The sequence below is a fragment of the Nuphar pumila genome, chromosome 15 (assembly GCF_984573655.1).
Source record: "Nuphar pumila chromosome 15, dmNupPumi1.hap1.1, whole genome shotgun sequence".
Taxonomy (NCBI): Eukaryota; Viridiplantae; Streptophyta; class Magnoliopsida; order Nymphaeales; family Nymphaeaceae; genus Nuphar; species Nuphar pumila.
In genome coordinates this window covers 868,052-883,391 of record NC_143263.1, presented here as the reverse complement: position 1 = coordinate 883,391, position 15,340 = coordinate 868,052, and the positions used below count along the sequence as shown (strand labels likewise).

The following is a 15,340-nucleotide window of genomic DNA, read 5'->3' as shown; positions in this document are numbered from 1 at the left end:
TTTAGTAAGCAACGAAGTAGTGATGAGAGTGTAGTGAAGCTTTATGAGCAAGAAATACCGGTGGATGACTATTTCAAATATTTAGGATCTATCATTCAAAAGTATGAAGAAATTAATGGAGATGTAAATCATAGGATAAAGGTTGGGTGAATGAAATGGAAAAGTGCAATTGGAGTGTTGTGTGATTGTAGATTGCCATTGCGGTTGAAGGAAAAGTTTTATAGGACGACAATTAGACTCACTTTACTATATGGTACGGAATGTTGGGCTGCCAAGAGACATCATATTCAAAAAATGAGTGTAGCTGAGATGCATATGCTTAGATGGATGTGTGGAAATACAATAAAAGATAAGATTCAAAACGAGGAGATACGTAAGAAGGTAGGCGTTGCATCCATTGAAAATAAAATGAGAGAAAATCGTTTACGATGGTTTGGACATATTCGGCGAAGGCCTAATGATGCTCCAGTTAGAAGGATGGAGAAATGAGAGAATTTATTAGTTAAAAGAGGTCAGGGTAGGCCTAAGAAGACTTGGATGAAGATGATAGGAAATTATATGAATGCTTTGAACCTCACCATGGACATGACATTGGATAGAAATGATTTGAGGAGAAGAATTCATGTGGAAGACCCGGAATGATCTTCTTTTTTGATTCATATCGCCGACCCCAATTGTTTTGGGATAAAGGCGTAGTTGTTGTTGTTGTAGACCCGGTTTCTACTTGAGATTTGAGCTTTGAATCAATTTGGTAGATGTGATACAAGGATACAAGGTCCTTGTTGGGACCCATGGCCCTGCGTTAGATGCTGGATGTGGGAAGCAAATCAGGTCATGCTGAACATGAGTGCCAACAACCCAACAACAAGGCCGTCTGTTTGCATTTTGGATGAATGCCACGTTGCATATAACTTTTCATAATATAAAACGGGCGGCCACGATGTTGGCATGAGCAAAAAAGCATGACCTGATATGCTTTGCTAGATGTGGGGTCAGCATTGGGCAGTAATGAGTCTCCGACTCTCCCTTCAATCGACTGGCAACTCCTGCGTTTGGGTTAATTTGGGCTGCATTAAATGCCAATTCCTTTAATTATATGTTTTTCAAGTCTAATTGGGGTTGCCCCATAGGGGTTTATTGAAGTGGGATGATGAGACCCGTTAGACAGGTGGTCTGGGTTCAAATCTCATAGAAATCACCGTTTGTGCAAGCAATAGCGTGATGACTTCCTGAGGGCAAGGGGTAAGCCCACAGAGGTTTATGCTACCAGGACAGTGATTGTAAGTCCGGCAAGCAAAACCAGCGCGATTAGTTATTTTATTATGGAAGTGGTTTCGCTATGTAAATATAAAAGAAGTCTAATTGGGGTTAGACCTTGTGAGCTGAATAGTGCTATGCAGACCAACTTACCCTAATCAGGGTTTAGGGATGCAAATGGTTTGGATTTTCGACCCCAAAACACATTGGAGAGTCAGATCGGATCAGATCCGGGATAGCCAAAAATTGCAAGAAAATCGTCATGATTCGATGGTGAGGGTATTATATAGCGTCAAGTAACTATGTATTTTTGATAATTTTTTTTTTATAAACTCAACCTTGCATATGCATTAAGTGTGATTCATTTGCTAGGAATTGATTGTGAAATAATGTATTTTGATGAAAAATGTGATTTATGAATGCTTGAATATTTATAAATATTTTGAGTGGTTGATTTTCAAATCTTAAAAGGTCTTTCACAGGCATGTGATCAAAGAGTCTGTTTCAATCAAACTAAGCATCTAGATCACATCCGTATGTTAAAATTGAAGAAAAAACAAGAAAAATCTTGGTTTAAGATTTGGAAACGGATATGTGTGCCTCCAGTTGTCAGGCAGGCCCTGCCCATATTTGCTTAAAGATTCAATTAAGGAAGCTAATTGGATCGGTTTGGGTACTAAAGAATGGATTTAAGGATTTGAACGCAAAAAGCCTATGGTTATATCTACAGGCCTTCAGCTATACAAAATTCCAAAACCAATATTGTTGAATTCGGTCCATGTTGGGCCTTGTATGTGAGACCAACACGGGCTGTTGAACCAAGATCGATGTCATCGGGTCAATGAGACCTTGGGATGTATCTTTTCTAGTTAAGCATGCTAAGTATATTTTTACGTGATCTAAACGTCTATAAAAACGAGTTTTTTTTTTACAATTTTTGTCGGCATTACGAAGAAAGACGGAGCGTTTTTTGTTTGTTTTGTGGTGTTGCCATTTGCCAATGCCAACTGTGGCTGTGGGCAGGGCCATCAATCACACACACACACACACACCATCCAATCCAGACACGATTCCGCACGGTACTGTTCCTCTTTCCCGGGCCGCCTGCGACGATCGGGGTCGAGCCGACCGCAACCGTTTTGGTTCACCGGCCGGCGGCGAATATCTGGTTAGCAGCCACCGGGAGGACCGGAGACGGCCGGACGGACGAGGCGTCTGCGAGAGGCTTTCGACGATCATCATCTTCCTCTCTCTCCGGAGTTGCGTAGCTCGTCAAGTTGAGGTACTTCGTTTTCTTTTCTGTGTATGTTCTCTCTGATTTATTCTTCTTCTTCAGGCTCTGGAATTGATTTTTGCGGATTGGTTCTACGAAAGAGGAGGATCGAACCCCAGTTTTTGTACGTTTTTTTTTTCTTTTTCTGCGGAGAGTGGATACACTGACGGGAAAGATCTTGATAGGGATTTCCGTTTTTGTGCTTAGGCTGTGATAGAAGAGGAGGAAACGCATGGTTTCGTTTGGTGGTGAAGACGAAGAGTTGGATAGTGGTTGTGGTGTTTCCTGATCAGGTTAAAAGTTTGTTCGCATGAGAGATTGTGCTCTTCTACGTAAAGTGAAAGATCGCCTTTTTCTCTTTTTTTGCTTTTCCCTTTTTGGGCGTCCTTATACGAATTAATGCGTGGTGATCTTCTCTAATTAGGTTAGAAGTTTATGTTTTTTTTTTTCTTCGTTTCCTTTCCTTAGTTTGGGATTGCATTTTTTAAATGTTTCTTTTCCCGTAATAGTGAAAAACTTTACAGAAATTTGAATGTCACAACGATTTAATTTCCAATGAAGGATTTCCATGTGTTTTCCGATTTTTCTTTGTTATTTCAGGTGCTTACACGTTATAGATTTGGGTTTGGCGGTTCGTTGATGGTTTTTAGAGGACAAATAATGGACGTAATAGTTATGGAGGATTTTGTTTTTGTAAGTTAAGATATCGCTTGGTTTGGGATGCAGGTTTTCCCCAAGTATTGAGAGATGAGCAGCAGAAAGGAGGAAGAAAGAAATGAGAAGGTTATACGAGGCCTCATGAAGCTTCCTCCCAATAGACGATGCATCAATTGTAATAGCCTGGTATGCTTATTCTTGCCTTCGTATCTCTCTCATGCTTTACGTTCTTGTAACTGGCAAGTGGCAACTGTTATGTCGCTACAATATTTTTAGGTGCTTCTTATGAAACTTGTGATTCTTTGGCTTCCCATTATAATGCATTCAGTGTTTGATGGAATTATTTATCATGAGTTCATTCTAGCCATGATGTTAGGGGAGTGTTTGGATGCACCTATGTGTCCAAGCATCCCTTACAATATGCTAGCGTTCGGTCTAGGTTTTTAGTGCTTTCAACTAAACATCTTGAATTTTTATAGATAATTATCCTTTGTTTTATTTCGAGAATTCCATGATATGATGTTCGAAAAAGGTCCATCTATTTCGGCAAATTGACACAGAACTTTTAAGTGGAACAAGTTGAAATTGATAATGAAAGACATGAAGGCCAGAATGTGTCAGAGATTGGTGGCATGATGTAGCTAAAGGACAACGGGAGATTAGATTATGCATTTATCTTGCTTCCACTGCTGGCTATTGTGTAGGCTATTTGTAGGTAATTGAGGTTGATGATTTGGTGATCACTTACTTCTTCCCATCGATTGAGAAGGCTTCTAGTCATGAGATAGTTAATGTTATCTATGTTTAAAATGAGATATTGGAACTTGCTTAATCACAGATTATAGCTGAGTGCGGTTCCTGAGTTCGAAGAGGCCTGTCAGATATGAGACACTAGAGATGGTATAATTTATGAGACTTCAAATCATAGTTGGAAAACCTGTAAATATTTGATTCATATTTAGTCCAACTTCGTGCTTAGGGCTGGATTTGTCAACTTGGTTGCCTGTGTGAGTTGTCATTTTTCTTTTCCGACTTTCGGAAAAATAGAAAAGATACTAAAAAAAAGAAAATTGGTGATCACTAGGAAATGTATTAGCAAATACAAAAGTAACTAAGTTTTCAAATTTTTTTTTTGAGAAAAATTTGAAAAAACTAATAGCATAACAGGGAAAATCTCTTGAAATTCCATGAAAAAGCTTTTTATTTTTTTCATTTGGCTTTTAATCTGTAGGAAAGGGATAAATCCTCATGTTTGATATGATGTACGACATTGTACTTTTTTGCATGTTGTGACTTTATTGTGATTTCAATGCATACTTTTCTCCTAATTTGTTTATTGTTTGTTTTGTTAATTATTTTTTTTAAAGTTTTAATACCATGAGAATTTTCTTTTGAGAAAATTTTAGGAACATATACGTAAACCTGATTGATATATGCTATGTTATTATTTCACATAAAAATAAAGGTCCTGGAATTGCCCAAGCCTAGATTGCAGGACTTGGGCTTGCTGCAGAATCAACAAACTAATGAGCATTACAATGAATCTAGTAGTAGCAGATCCCATTCCAATTGATCGGATTGGGTGGTTTATAAACAGTTTCTCATTATTCTGGGATGTCTGCATCAGTTCGGTCATGGAGACAATTGACTTGGTTTAATGATTCTTGAGTCAGCTCAAGGTGTTCGCTAGCCATACTTCAAAAAACATGCCATTTCCTACTGAGTTTTAAGAGATGCCTCTTCAATTTGGTTAATTTTTACATAATTTCCATTCTTTCATGCTATTTCTTTTGCCATTGGTGGAGTTCATCATATGTCATTGTAAGCTCTTGTCAATTGCCAAGAGCAATGTAATTTTTTGGTTGGTGGTGTTAGAAGAATCCATGGTAAGTAATAAGCATGACCAACAATGGGGATCTGTAGGATGTGGAAAGCCAAGGGATGTCTTTTGAATACTTCGAAGAATGTTATATGTATTTTGGGATCTGTTAACTTTTGTGCTATCCATGCCTTGAGACATCATTTTCTAGTGCACAGGTTGATATTGGACCAGGCTGATTGTTGAGAAGGGGAGGGTATTTGTATGATTGGTGGTAATATAGGAACCAACAGCACAAGAGAATAAGGGTGCTTGTGCTTTTCTTGTGTGCAAATTTATCCAATGTACAAACTGAGTCATTTACATGTATGAAAATGAGAATGTGATTCCAATTCATAGGGTTTCCCATGTGAAATGTAATCACACCAGCTATGCGTGTATCAGATCGGAACTGATTCATTTGCACACAAAAAAACCATTCCACGTGTTTGCAAACTGGTGTGAAATGGAATCATTTATACATTGCAAATTTCACGTTTGCAAAAGAATGTGAAAATGACCAAGTGTTTGCCAGATTCTCATGATTGTGAGAATCCAATTCAGATGTGGGGCCAAGCAAACATGCCCTAGGGATTCCCACAGGTGATCTAATGAATTCTGCCTGAGAACCACTGGAAACAGCCTTCATGTTTTCTTTGGATGCTCTCTCTCTATATATACATAGAGAGAGAGAGGGAGAGAGAGAGAGATTGGTTTCTCTTAATGGTAGGAGGGTGTAGAGTGTAGACAGTCAAGCTTTCATTTTTCGATAGTTTTTTGGGAGTCTGACCTTACAAATGTGATCTACATGATTTGTTTAGTAGGAATCAGTTTTTGAATTATCCAATTATGACATGCAAGCAGGTTTTTATAAGGAGTACAAAATTAATGGCTCAAAATATTTATTAAATTTTAAAGCTGATAAAATCACATTTTTCATAAAAAAAGATCCAACAGTCAATACTTAGCAAATGGATAACCTTGAACACATCTATGGGGTCTGATTTATCAAACATGGCTTGGAACATTGCAAAATAGTAATGTTCACACCTACGTCACACAGATACTCCATTTTAACTGCCATTCTGTATCCCTTTATATACAAGTCATATTGGAAATTTCATAAAAATGGCCTTATTCCCGCATCTGCAGCAGTATTTATGTGACATAGGTTCACACTTTATGGATGGTTAGTAGGAACCTATTCCTCTCTTTCCCTTGGTTTGTTTTGGCTGGGGAGTCATCATATGGTCTTAGATATCTAATGTTGGATAGTGGTTAACAGGTTATGTGATAAATGCTAAATATGGGTGCAGATTTGTGACTTCAGAGTTCAGACATTCTTCCAGAATCTAGGTGCAACAGTAGAGTTAAATTTGTGGCTATCTTTCTAATGTTTGTTGTCATTTCTCATGAAACCTGGTTCTTATCTCTTGTCTCTAGCTTGGTTTTGTCATCTGGCTTTGCTACAGGTATCCTATGTTTTTAATTTTGAGTGGTGACATGTCATGTGATCCTTTGTAAATTGTAAGTAGTTGGCCGTATTGCTTAAAAAATGTGTTGAAGACTTTTTTTTTGTGTATCTTGCATTATTTACTTTGGGAGCTTGTGTTGTGATTTTATGGTTTATACTGTTGTGTTGGTCTCAAATGTTGTTGAGTTTCCTGCTTGTGTTGAAGATGTTTCTGATTGTTTGTGTGTGCAGGGGCCACAATATGTTTGTACGAATTTTTGGACATTCATCTGTACAACATGCAGTGGGATACAGTAAGCTTTCTCATTTTATAATTCTTATTGTTTTTGACGTTTTGCTTGTGAATTTGTTTGTCATTGAATGTTATGTCCGTATAGTGTTGAAAGTCCAAACACCAATATATCATGGAAACTGCTATGAATTTCTTTTGTGTGTAGATGGAATTCCAGAGAAAGCCTACTCAATCTGTAATATATGTAGTATCATGCTTCTATCGTTTCAAGATATTCTTATGTCATCTTGTTTTCTTATCTCTTTGAGTGTTACTGCAAACTGAAGGAGAAAAACTGCCAGTCTTCTAGGATATCCTGACCACCATAATTGATGGGGGTTCATTGATCCTTGGGTTATTTACGAAAACATACCCAATTACTTTTATAATTCAGGTTCATACTCAGAAAATTTCATTAGTTCAAATGTGTGCTTCATTCGTTTTATGGTTAACCAAAATTGTACCTGTATTTATTTCTTTAGATAGAAATTGGAATTTTCTACTCAAAAACCTGATTTTACCCTTGTTACTGTTAAAGAAAAGTCAATCTTACTGTTGGAATAACAATCAATTTCTTGCTCATCGGAAAAAAATCAATTTCTTTTCCTCTTCATTCCATCTAATTTCTTTTTTCTGTTTCCCACCTTTATATCCATATGTAATCTATTTTCATTGTATTGTATTTGCATGGCCCACTGTCTTCCTCTGTATTCACTTTTAGCCAGGTAAGGGTGCAAACGGATTGGATATAGGTCCAATGATTCTTGATCTGAACCCATATCCAAAAAATATGCAATAGATCCAAATTCAAGACTGGATCCAAATGAGATCCGGTATAGTACGATTGGTCACGGACTCTGACATGTAGATGGGACTACTAGATCATGTAAAAGGAGACTGGAAATAATCATTTTACATGTAAAAACTGCAAATTGATTGGATTTCATCTGGACACGAATATAAATTCAACGTAAATAAGGATTATTGGAATCCAACTGCCTGTGTGGTGAATATATATATATATATATATATATATATATATATATATATATATATATATATGTCTGACTGCTGAGTGCTGCCTGTGTGATGGCAAATGTTACATGGGTCTTTATTGGAATCCAACTGCCGAATAGCTAGAAGAATCAGAATTGTAAATGCAGGACTTGAGGAACATAAGGACAATTGCTGAACAAGAGACATAAGTATGAAAATGTAGTAGGGGGGAGGAATTCAGCACGAGTCCTTACTAATATGTGCTTAGTGTTTCGTATGACATAAAATCAGTAATATAACTTGGCATGCTCAATCACTATGAAACAAGGAATCTCAAACAAGTCTTGGTATCATCATGGATCCAATCATTCTTTTCGAGTAACTGACTCGAGATTCAATTAGTTGCACCTAGCAACGTACAGATGGAACACAAGCTAGAACTAATACTAGCAAATCTAAGCATATACAGTACGACGACAACAAAAAGCAAGTAAAGGATATTAACAATAGGAACTAACTACAAAACTAAATAAGCATGCAAAATATATTGGCTACAGGAAGCATATAATTTCAGGGATATAAGGACAAGCAAGGAATAGTAAATTACGAGTCATATAAGTATCATCTGTCATTATCTCAATTTCCTAAATCTTTATTTAATTCATCCAAAGTCATTGTGCGACTTTCCCTACCTTAGGAGGTTGTGACGCTGCATGCGCCTACGAGTGGTTAGTCACCCCAGAAATTAACACCTAACAGAATCTGAAAAGGAAAGGTTGACAGCTGGTAGACGTGTGCTCATGTTTCTTTTGTGGAGGAGGAAAGCAGCACCCATGTTTGGGTTCTGTTCCTTCTTTCAGCAATTATTCAATCTAGTCTGGTCAGATTTCAGCTTTCAGCAATGGACACCTACCTCTTACCTTAGACAAGTGATTGTGGCACGTTGGGCACAAGGGAATGGCAAAAGAAGGATCTCTGTTTGGTGATGGTTGAGACCATTGGTGTGGCGGTATACTTGGAAGTAATGTAACAGAACAGTTTTCAATAATAAGAAATCCATTCAGATTGCAATCCACCATGATGGAATACAACGTTCTAATTGTTTTTCACAGAAACTGTTTTGAAGGGGGAGGATTTATCCTGGATCGTCCCATTTAAGAACTGGGGATAGTCTACAGCTTTCTTAGATGATTAATGTTTTCAGTATCAATTTGTTGCACCTTTTGGCTTACTGTTGAATGCTCTCTCTCTCTCTCTCTCTCTCTCTCTCTCTCTCTCTCTCTCTGTGACACCCCTCCCACCCACCCACCCACCCACTCACTCACCCACACATTATTTGTGCATTGTATGTTTCTTGAGTATATATTAGACCAAGATGTGTACTTCATGCACATGCATACAGAGTTACATATATGCATGCCTTGTTTTGGGCTGCTTAGTGAGTATATATTAAATCAAGATTTGTTTCATATGGCTTCAAAGATGCTGTATCTTACTGGTCACAATATTCCAGATCCTTTTGTATTGACCTTTTCACACTCTGGCTCCATGTAGTCGTGAGTTTACGCATCGTGTAAAGTCGGTATCCATGGCGAAATTCACCTCCCAAGAAGTTGATTCTCTTCAGAGAGGTGGCAATCAGGTGAATACAAATTTGATATAGAATTTCTTACAATTAATTGCATTGCTTTCTGTTGATCTATAAATTGTGCAATGTGCTAGCGTGCTAGGGAAATTTATCTGAAGGACTGGGACACTCAGCGACATGGTTTTCCTTCTACCAAGTGAGCGGGTTCCTTCCCCTTTTTTTCTCCTATGGAATAAATTAGGATTTGCTGTTTAGGACTTAAGTTGGTGTCTACCTGCAGTAACGTTGACAGAATCAGGGAGTTCATAAAAAGTGTGTTTGTGGATAAGAAATTTGCTGGGTCACGAATATCTGACAAGCCTCCGAGAGATACTCTGGTAATATGTCCTTACACCAATCACTGAACAAATTTAATATCCAATATTCTTTTTATTTGAATTGTAAGGATTGGTAATTTCTTGGAATCTCATGCAAATGAGAGAATAAATCTCATTTGCAGAGCTAACCAAACGTGTGATTTGGAATCTCATGCAAATGAGAGAATGAATCTCATTTGCACAGCTTACCAAACATGTGATTTGAAATCACATTTGCAGTGAATCTCATGTGATTCCAAATCACATGGTTGAATATGTGATTTGAAATCATGACTTGAAACCACATTTGATTCCATCTCATGTAATTCCAAATCACATGAGATGCAACCAAACACTAAGTCTAATTCTAACTTATTCCGTGGATGATGTGCATTTCTGATCTTTTGATTGCACTTTCTAACAGAGCCATCGGAATGATGATGACAATCGGCGGGCTAGTTCTTATCATTCCTATTCCCAGAGTCCGCCATATGACCATGAGTATGAAGAACGCCGTTATGGAAAACAGTCTGCAATGCTTAGTAGAATGCCTGGTTCAGACCGAGTACATTATGAAGGAAAAATCTCCAGCTTTATGTACAGTCCGGGTCGACTTAGCGACCATGTCAGATATGAGGATAGGTTTGCTAATGAGGACCCTGGTATGAGTGTGGCTGACTACTCGGGCTCTAGCCATGAAAAACAAAGATTTGATGTTCAATCACCCAATTTTCAGAAGGATACTACTGGATTCAACAATCCTCCTGTTCGTGCTGTTAGAGATATCATGGCTGATGATAGCCGTTTGCCAGCAGTATCCAAAACTTCTGAGGTTAATTCCAGAAGGGAGGCAGATGATGTCACTCGTCCACAGGTTGAACTGATTATTGAGTCCACCTATATGACATAGGATCATTAGTTTGTTCTGCTTATGCTATTTTTTATCTGCATGCTGAATCACTTTGTTTTCTTCCCCACAGGGAACTGTTTCCTCAGGCAGTTTTGTTTCCATTGGTGGTAACTCCCTGTCTTTGAAGTCAGTTAACTCATTCAGCTTTGATCGTGAACCATTTCCAGGAGCTCAACAGCCAAATCCATTTTTCAACCCAACCTTTTCACAGACAAGCACTTCATCCAATACTTCAATCCAGAATCCATTTAATTTTCCACCAACAAATTCCACTTCCTCAATCGATCTATTTGCTGATGTTAATCAGCAGCAGACTTCAACTTTTGTGCCATCAATAGATCTGTTTGCCAATGTCAACCAGCGGCAGCTATCTTCAACTTCTATCCCATCTAATGATTTATTTGCCACTGCCACACAACAACAATTATCTTCTGCATCCTCGGAGCAGAAACCACCAGCTGCCTCTTTCACTGAAAATGAAGGATGGGCTACATTTGATTCCCCACAACAGCTGCCACGGTCATCTGAAATAAAAATTGCATCCTTGGTTATGACGTCCACAGATGTACCATTGCAGCAACAGTGTAAGGTGCTTTCATCTGAAAATGCCAAGACACAGTGGCCATCAGTTCAAAGTTCTAATGGTCCTTCAGGATCCCAAGTAAGAAATTTTGTATTGAATCTCATAAGAATATATGATCAAAATATGCTAAATAAATAATATTCTGCTTTTTCATATACCTATTGCTATTTGCATATTTTGCTCCGTAAAATGGCATCTTTTTCTCTTCAAGAGTTTTTTCTTTGTCAGCAACATGAGCTGATTCTTGGTTATCTTTGCAGTGGAGTGCAATTGATGCTTCTAGTGGCAGCTGCCCAGTGTCCTCTGGAGGTTCACTTTCGCAAGGTGAAGGTCCGGTGCAGAATGTTTTGCCTTCTGCAACTGACAATCAGTTCTGGAATTCTAGAACTTCAGAGGTGCTGCTTGCTAATTCAGTTCTTTGGTTATGATGTAAAACATTTGGTGTATTATTATTTATAGCATAGATCTTACAGGACTTGACAACCATTGGATATCAATGTTTGTTTATAAAAGATAGAGGTCCTATAAATAGTTTTGCATATAATGTTGTTGCATCGGGGTCATCATTTTCTTCTTCTGTGACTCCCTTTATGGTCTATTCCTTTTTTTTCCCTCAAGAGCTGATCTTTCAGTGTCCTGCCCAGATCATGCATTACCTGAAGCTGTCTTTTCTTGAACAGGGAGCGAAGCTTTCTGATTTTCAAAGCCGGAAATCTACAAATCCTTTTGATTTTCCTGATGATTCTGACGGCAAAAGCAACAACACGGTAGGGCTAACAACTTGTTCTGTTGTAGGAAACAGACTTTTTGGTTAAAAGTTTAAAGTCGGTAATTGGAGGAATTAGAAAAATTAACTCCTGGGTAATTTGACAAGCACACAGGTTCGAGTGTGTTTAATGCTTTTTGTTTCTTTCGTTAATAGCTTATTTTGAGTTGCAAAAGTGAATGCATGCAAAGAAGTCATAAGGGGCACCTGCACTGTTTTTTTCTCTAGTGCCTTCTTAACATGGAAAAATATGTAAATTGTTTGAGCTGAAAATTCTGGCAGTCGCCATTGAAATGGATTGGAACATGAGGGGCTCGAATCAACTCTTGAAACTCTTGTCTACCTATCTGCAATATTAGGTATCAGTCCATGTAGTATGAGTTGATCAGGTTAGAGGTTTGACATGAGGTGGTCTGAAATCTGAATTGAGGTGCTGACTAGGACTTTCTTTTGTATACCTAATCTTGGACTAAGTGGAGATTTGGATATGAATTATATCTGGTTGAACTCAACCAGTTTGGATGGTCCCTAAATCCTAAATTGGGCACCATTCATTTGATCGGTAAGCATTGGTTTCATGCATCCAGGTGGAAGTTAAATTACTTTCCGTAGAAAGTTGTGACAAGAGCTTGTTGTAATCTCCCTTTTGAACTAGTCTTGTCAGATCTTGAACTTGAAGACGTGCTTGTGGTTTGTCAGATGTAACTTGTAAGCTTTTGCTGAAATGTTATAGAGTTATTGCAAGAGATGTACCTCTTTTTCTTTGAATTACAGTTCTTGGATATGGGATCTCTGCAGTCAGCATTGCCAAATCCACAATTGACTAATTTTATGGGTGAGTTGAATCGTTCATGGTTTCCTCCAGGCTCAGTTACTCCTTATATGCCTCCTGCACCCCAAGGTAATTTTCATATTTGAACGAAAATTAGGATTTCCTATGATGCTCGTCACCAATTTAAACTTTTAGCGAAATTCTGCAGGAAGCACAACATACATGGGCGGCCAGGCACCAACCACACTTCTGTAAGTTCTTCACAATAATATTTCAGGGCAGTGTTTGCTGAAACAGGACTGCAATCATTTGTTTATTGTGCCAAAGGGACATGGACCTAATATAATCCATCGGCACTTTGCAGCTAATGACAAGAACTTGGAATGTTTAATTAACCTTGTAAATTTAGAATAGTCCCTTCTGTCTTCTCATGGATGTTAGACCCTGTTTGTGTTTGGTTCTTGTGGATATCCCCTTTATTTTCCTACCTGCTTTTGTGGACTCAACTGCTTCTGATATCCTGATTTGTGGTTGAATTGACAGGAACATGCCTACACAAGGTCCTGTTGCTTCCCTCAGTGGCAATCCATTTGCTTAGGCTGATGAAACAGTCTTGCTTCCATACCGGTGGTCGTAGCCCAACTATGTTGATTCTCAATGTTCTATTTCTTGTTTGATATCAGGCTCGTTGGGTGCATCTATATTTGTACTGTTTTGTGAAAAGACCTTGTTGTACATTAATTTTGCTCCGTCCCAGTTGCCTAGAATTCATTTTTGTAATGTATGATATTCTTTCAGGGAAGCATAGATGAAAACTGGGAACTTAGGCTTATAAATCCGTATGCCTATGTAAAAATGGAAGTGCTCTGGCCATAGGATCATCTATTAAATTCACTAGTTATTGGAATGATTATGTAGACCAGGAGCTTTTTAGGATTGCAGTTTTCTTGTTTTCTTCTGCACCAGACCAATTAATTCATGCCGAGGGCAATATGATGATCCATCTTTCATTAACGTACTGATGCTTGTGGCATTTCTTAATCACTCTCTAGTGCTCCTATTGGAAGCTGGTACTTTCTCAGGAGTTCTGGACTTTGTGAGGCAGTGTTGGGTCAAACTCCTTAGAAAGTGGTTGTTTAGAAAAAGGGTGTTTGTGTAGGCAGTTGATGCGTCGAGGAATTTGTGCATTAGAATGGATTCGGCAAATATAATTCTGACTTTGCAAATATTTAGAATTTAACTCCTTTTATTTCTCCATTGGATAGCCTTCTCCAGCATGTAGGTGTCAAGACGGTTATCCCTGGTGCTCTCGTTCGATTGCCCAGAGCAAGCATGCAAAGATAACTTGGTTTTTGATATCCCAAGTCTAAACGTGGAAGAAACTTTGAAAATACGTAACACCTTATGGTTTGGATAAGTGGACGACGATGGTGGTGGTGGCGATGATCATGGAGTCATTGCAACTGATGAGGCTGTTCCTGTGGGTTAAGATTATCAGATGGTAGGCTGATTTTAGATGATTGAAGCTCGTGTTCCCTCTCCATAAGAGAAACAGCTCCCCCCGTCGCGCTGATTTGAAGAAGCTTATCCTGACAATATGGGCAACTCTGGTTTGGTATATGTTACGAGCTCATATGAGCTTGGGCAATAAAAATTTACCAGGCCCTTCAAGTTTGTTGCCAACGTGTATGAGCGCACGTCCTCCTGGCCTACGGTGATGGAACCTACGAAATGAAATAAGCAAATGAAAAAAAACAAAATGGATTTTATAGTTTTTTTTTTAGTTTTAAATTGTGACCATGCAAATGTGAACTAGGTGCTTTGATTTCTTAGAGATTGGTGTTGGCGCCATTCACAAAAATGAAACCGGAATGCAAAAAATACATACATACTGGTAGACGTTATGCTTGATGTGATGTGTAGGTGCTCAGCGTTGTCCTCAGCCTATCGGTGCCCACGATGAGCTTAGATGAGCAGGACCTTGAACCCAAACAGGAATTTCAAGAACGTGGGCAATAGGCTATCTTTCAAGTTGTTGGCTGCTCTCATCATACAACCTAGCCTTCTCTTTTATAATGAAAGATAGGAGCTGGTTACTGAATGTGAACTTTCACATTCACATAACCTTCAACCCACTAACTCCCATTAAGAGCCAACTAGCTCTATCTATAGTGTCAAACCGGGTCGCCCTATGGGTCGAATCTAAACTTAAAATGTTCAACATTCTCCTACTTGATCCATTAACACTAAAATGGTACTAAATTAAGGTTTATACCGTTATCTTGATTTAATTTTTCATGTGGGTTCATATGTTATCCTGTATCACAAGAATGAATCATATGAGTTATGGAGATAAACATCTCTTTATGAAATGTTAAATTTCCATGTACTACAATACAATTCATTTTTAGTGCTTTAGCATGTTAAGATTACCTTTATGAATAGGTTCATCTCTAATCCATTCTATCGGTCCTTTTAATATTGTTATTTTGTTATTCTCTCTAATCATATGAAAGATTCTTTATACAAAATCAACAATACACAAAGTCATAGAGAATTATTTTATTTTCACAAATGTG

At 38.1% G+C, this 15,340-nt stretch overlaps 1 protein-coding gene across 7 annotated transcripts; it reads left to right on the top strand.

The window, feature by feature from the left end:
* The first annotated feature begins 2,274 nt into the window (after window positions 1-2,274).
* Window positions 2,275-13,651, top strand: LOC149814042 (putative ADP-ribosylation factor GTPase-activating protein AGD14). 7 transcript variants are annotated; one of them, XM_089989033.1, is made up of 15 exons: window positions 2,319-2,516; window positions 2,594-2,654; window positions 2,738-2,823; window positions 3,257-3,373; window positions 6,751-6,812; window positions 9,341-9,428; window positions 9,509-9,570; window positions 9,655-9,751; window positions 10,155-10,604; window positions 10,711-11,301; window positions 11,484-11,618; window positions 11,904-11,990; window positions 12,764-12,890; window positions 12,970-13,012; window positions 13,305-13,651. In XM_089989033.1, the coding sequence occupies exons 4-15, from the start codon at window positions 3,278-3,280 to the stop codon at window positions 13,357-13,359; spliced, it is 1,893 nt and encodes a 630-aa protein (XP_089845159.1). In that variant the 5' UTR covers window positions 2,319-2,516; window positions 2,594-2,654; window positions 2,738-2,823; window positions 3,257-3,277; the 3' UTR covers window positions 13,360-13,651. The 7 variants fall into 7 exon arrangements, with proteins under 7 accessions (XP_089845158.1, XP_089845164.1, XP_089845161.1 ...); XM_089989034.1 differs by having other exon boundaries at window positions 2,428-2,539; XM_089989036.1 differs by having other exon boundaries at window positions 2,452-2,539; window positions 2,632-2,654.
* Window positions 13,652-15,340: the final 1,689 nt, after the last annotated feature.

What these genes read in the sequence shown, in the direction of transcription:
- LOC149814042 (XM_089989032.1), top strand. Translation starts at nt 3,278, where the DNA reads ATGAGCAGCAGAAAGGAGGAAGAAAGAAATGAGAAGGTTATACGAGGC. An exon ending in AGCCTCCGAGAGATACTCTG is followed by an intron (nt 9,752 to 10,154) that starts GTAATATGTCCT and finishes ACTTTCTAACAG; the next exon opens with AGCCATCGGAATGATGATGA. An exon ending in ATGGTCCTTCAGGATCCCAA is followed by an intron (nt 11,302 to 11,483) that starts GTAAGAAATTTT and finishes TTATCTTTGCAG; the next exon opens with TGGAGTGCAATTGATGCTTC.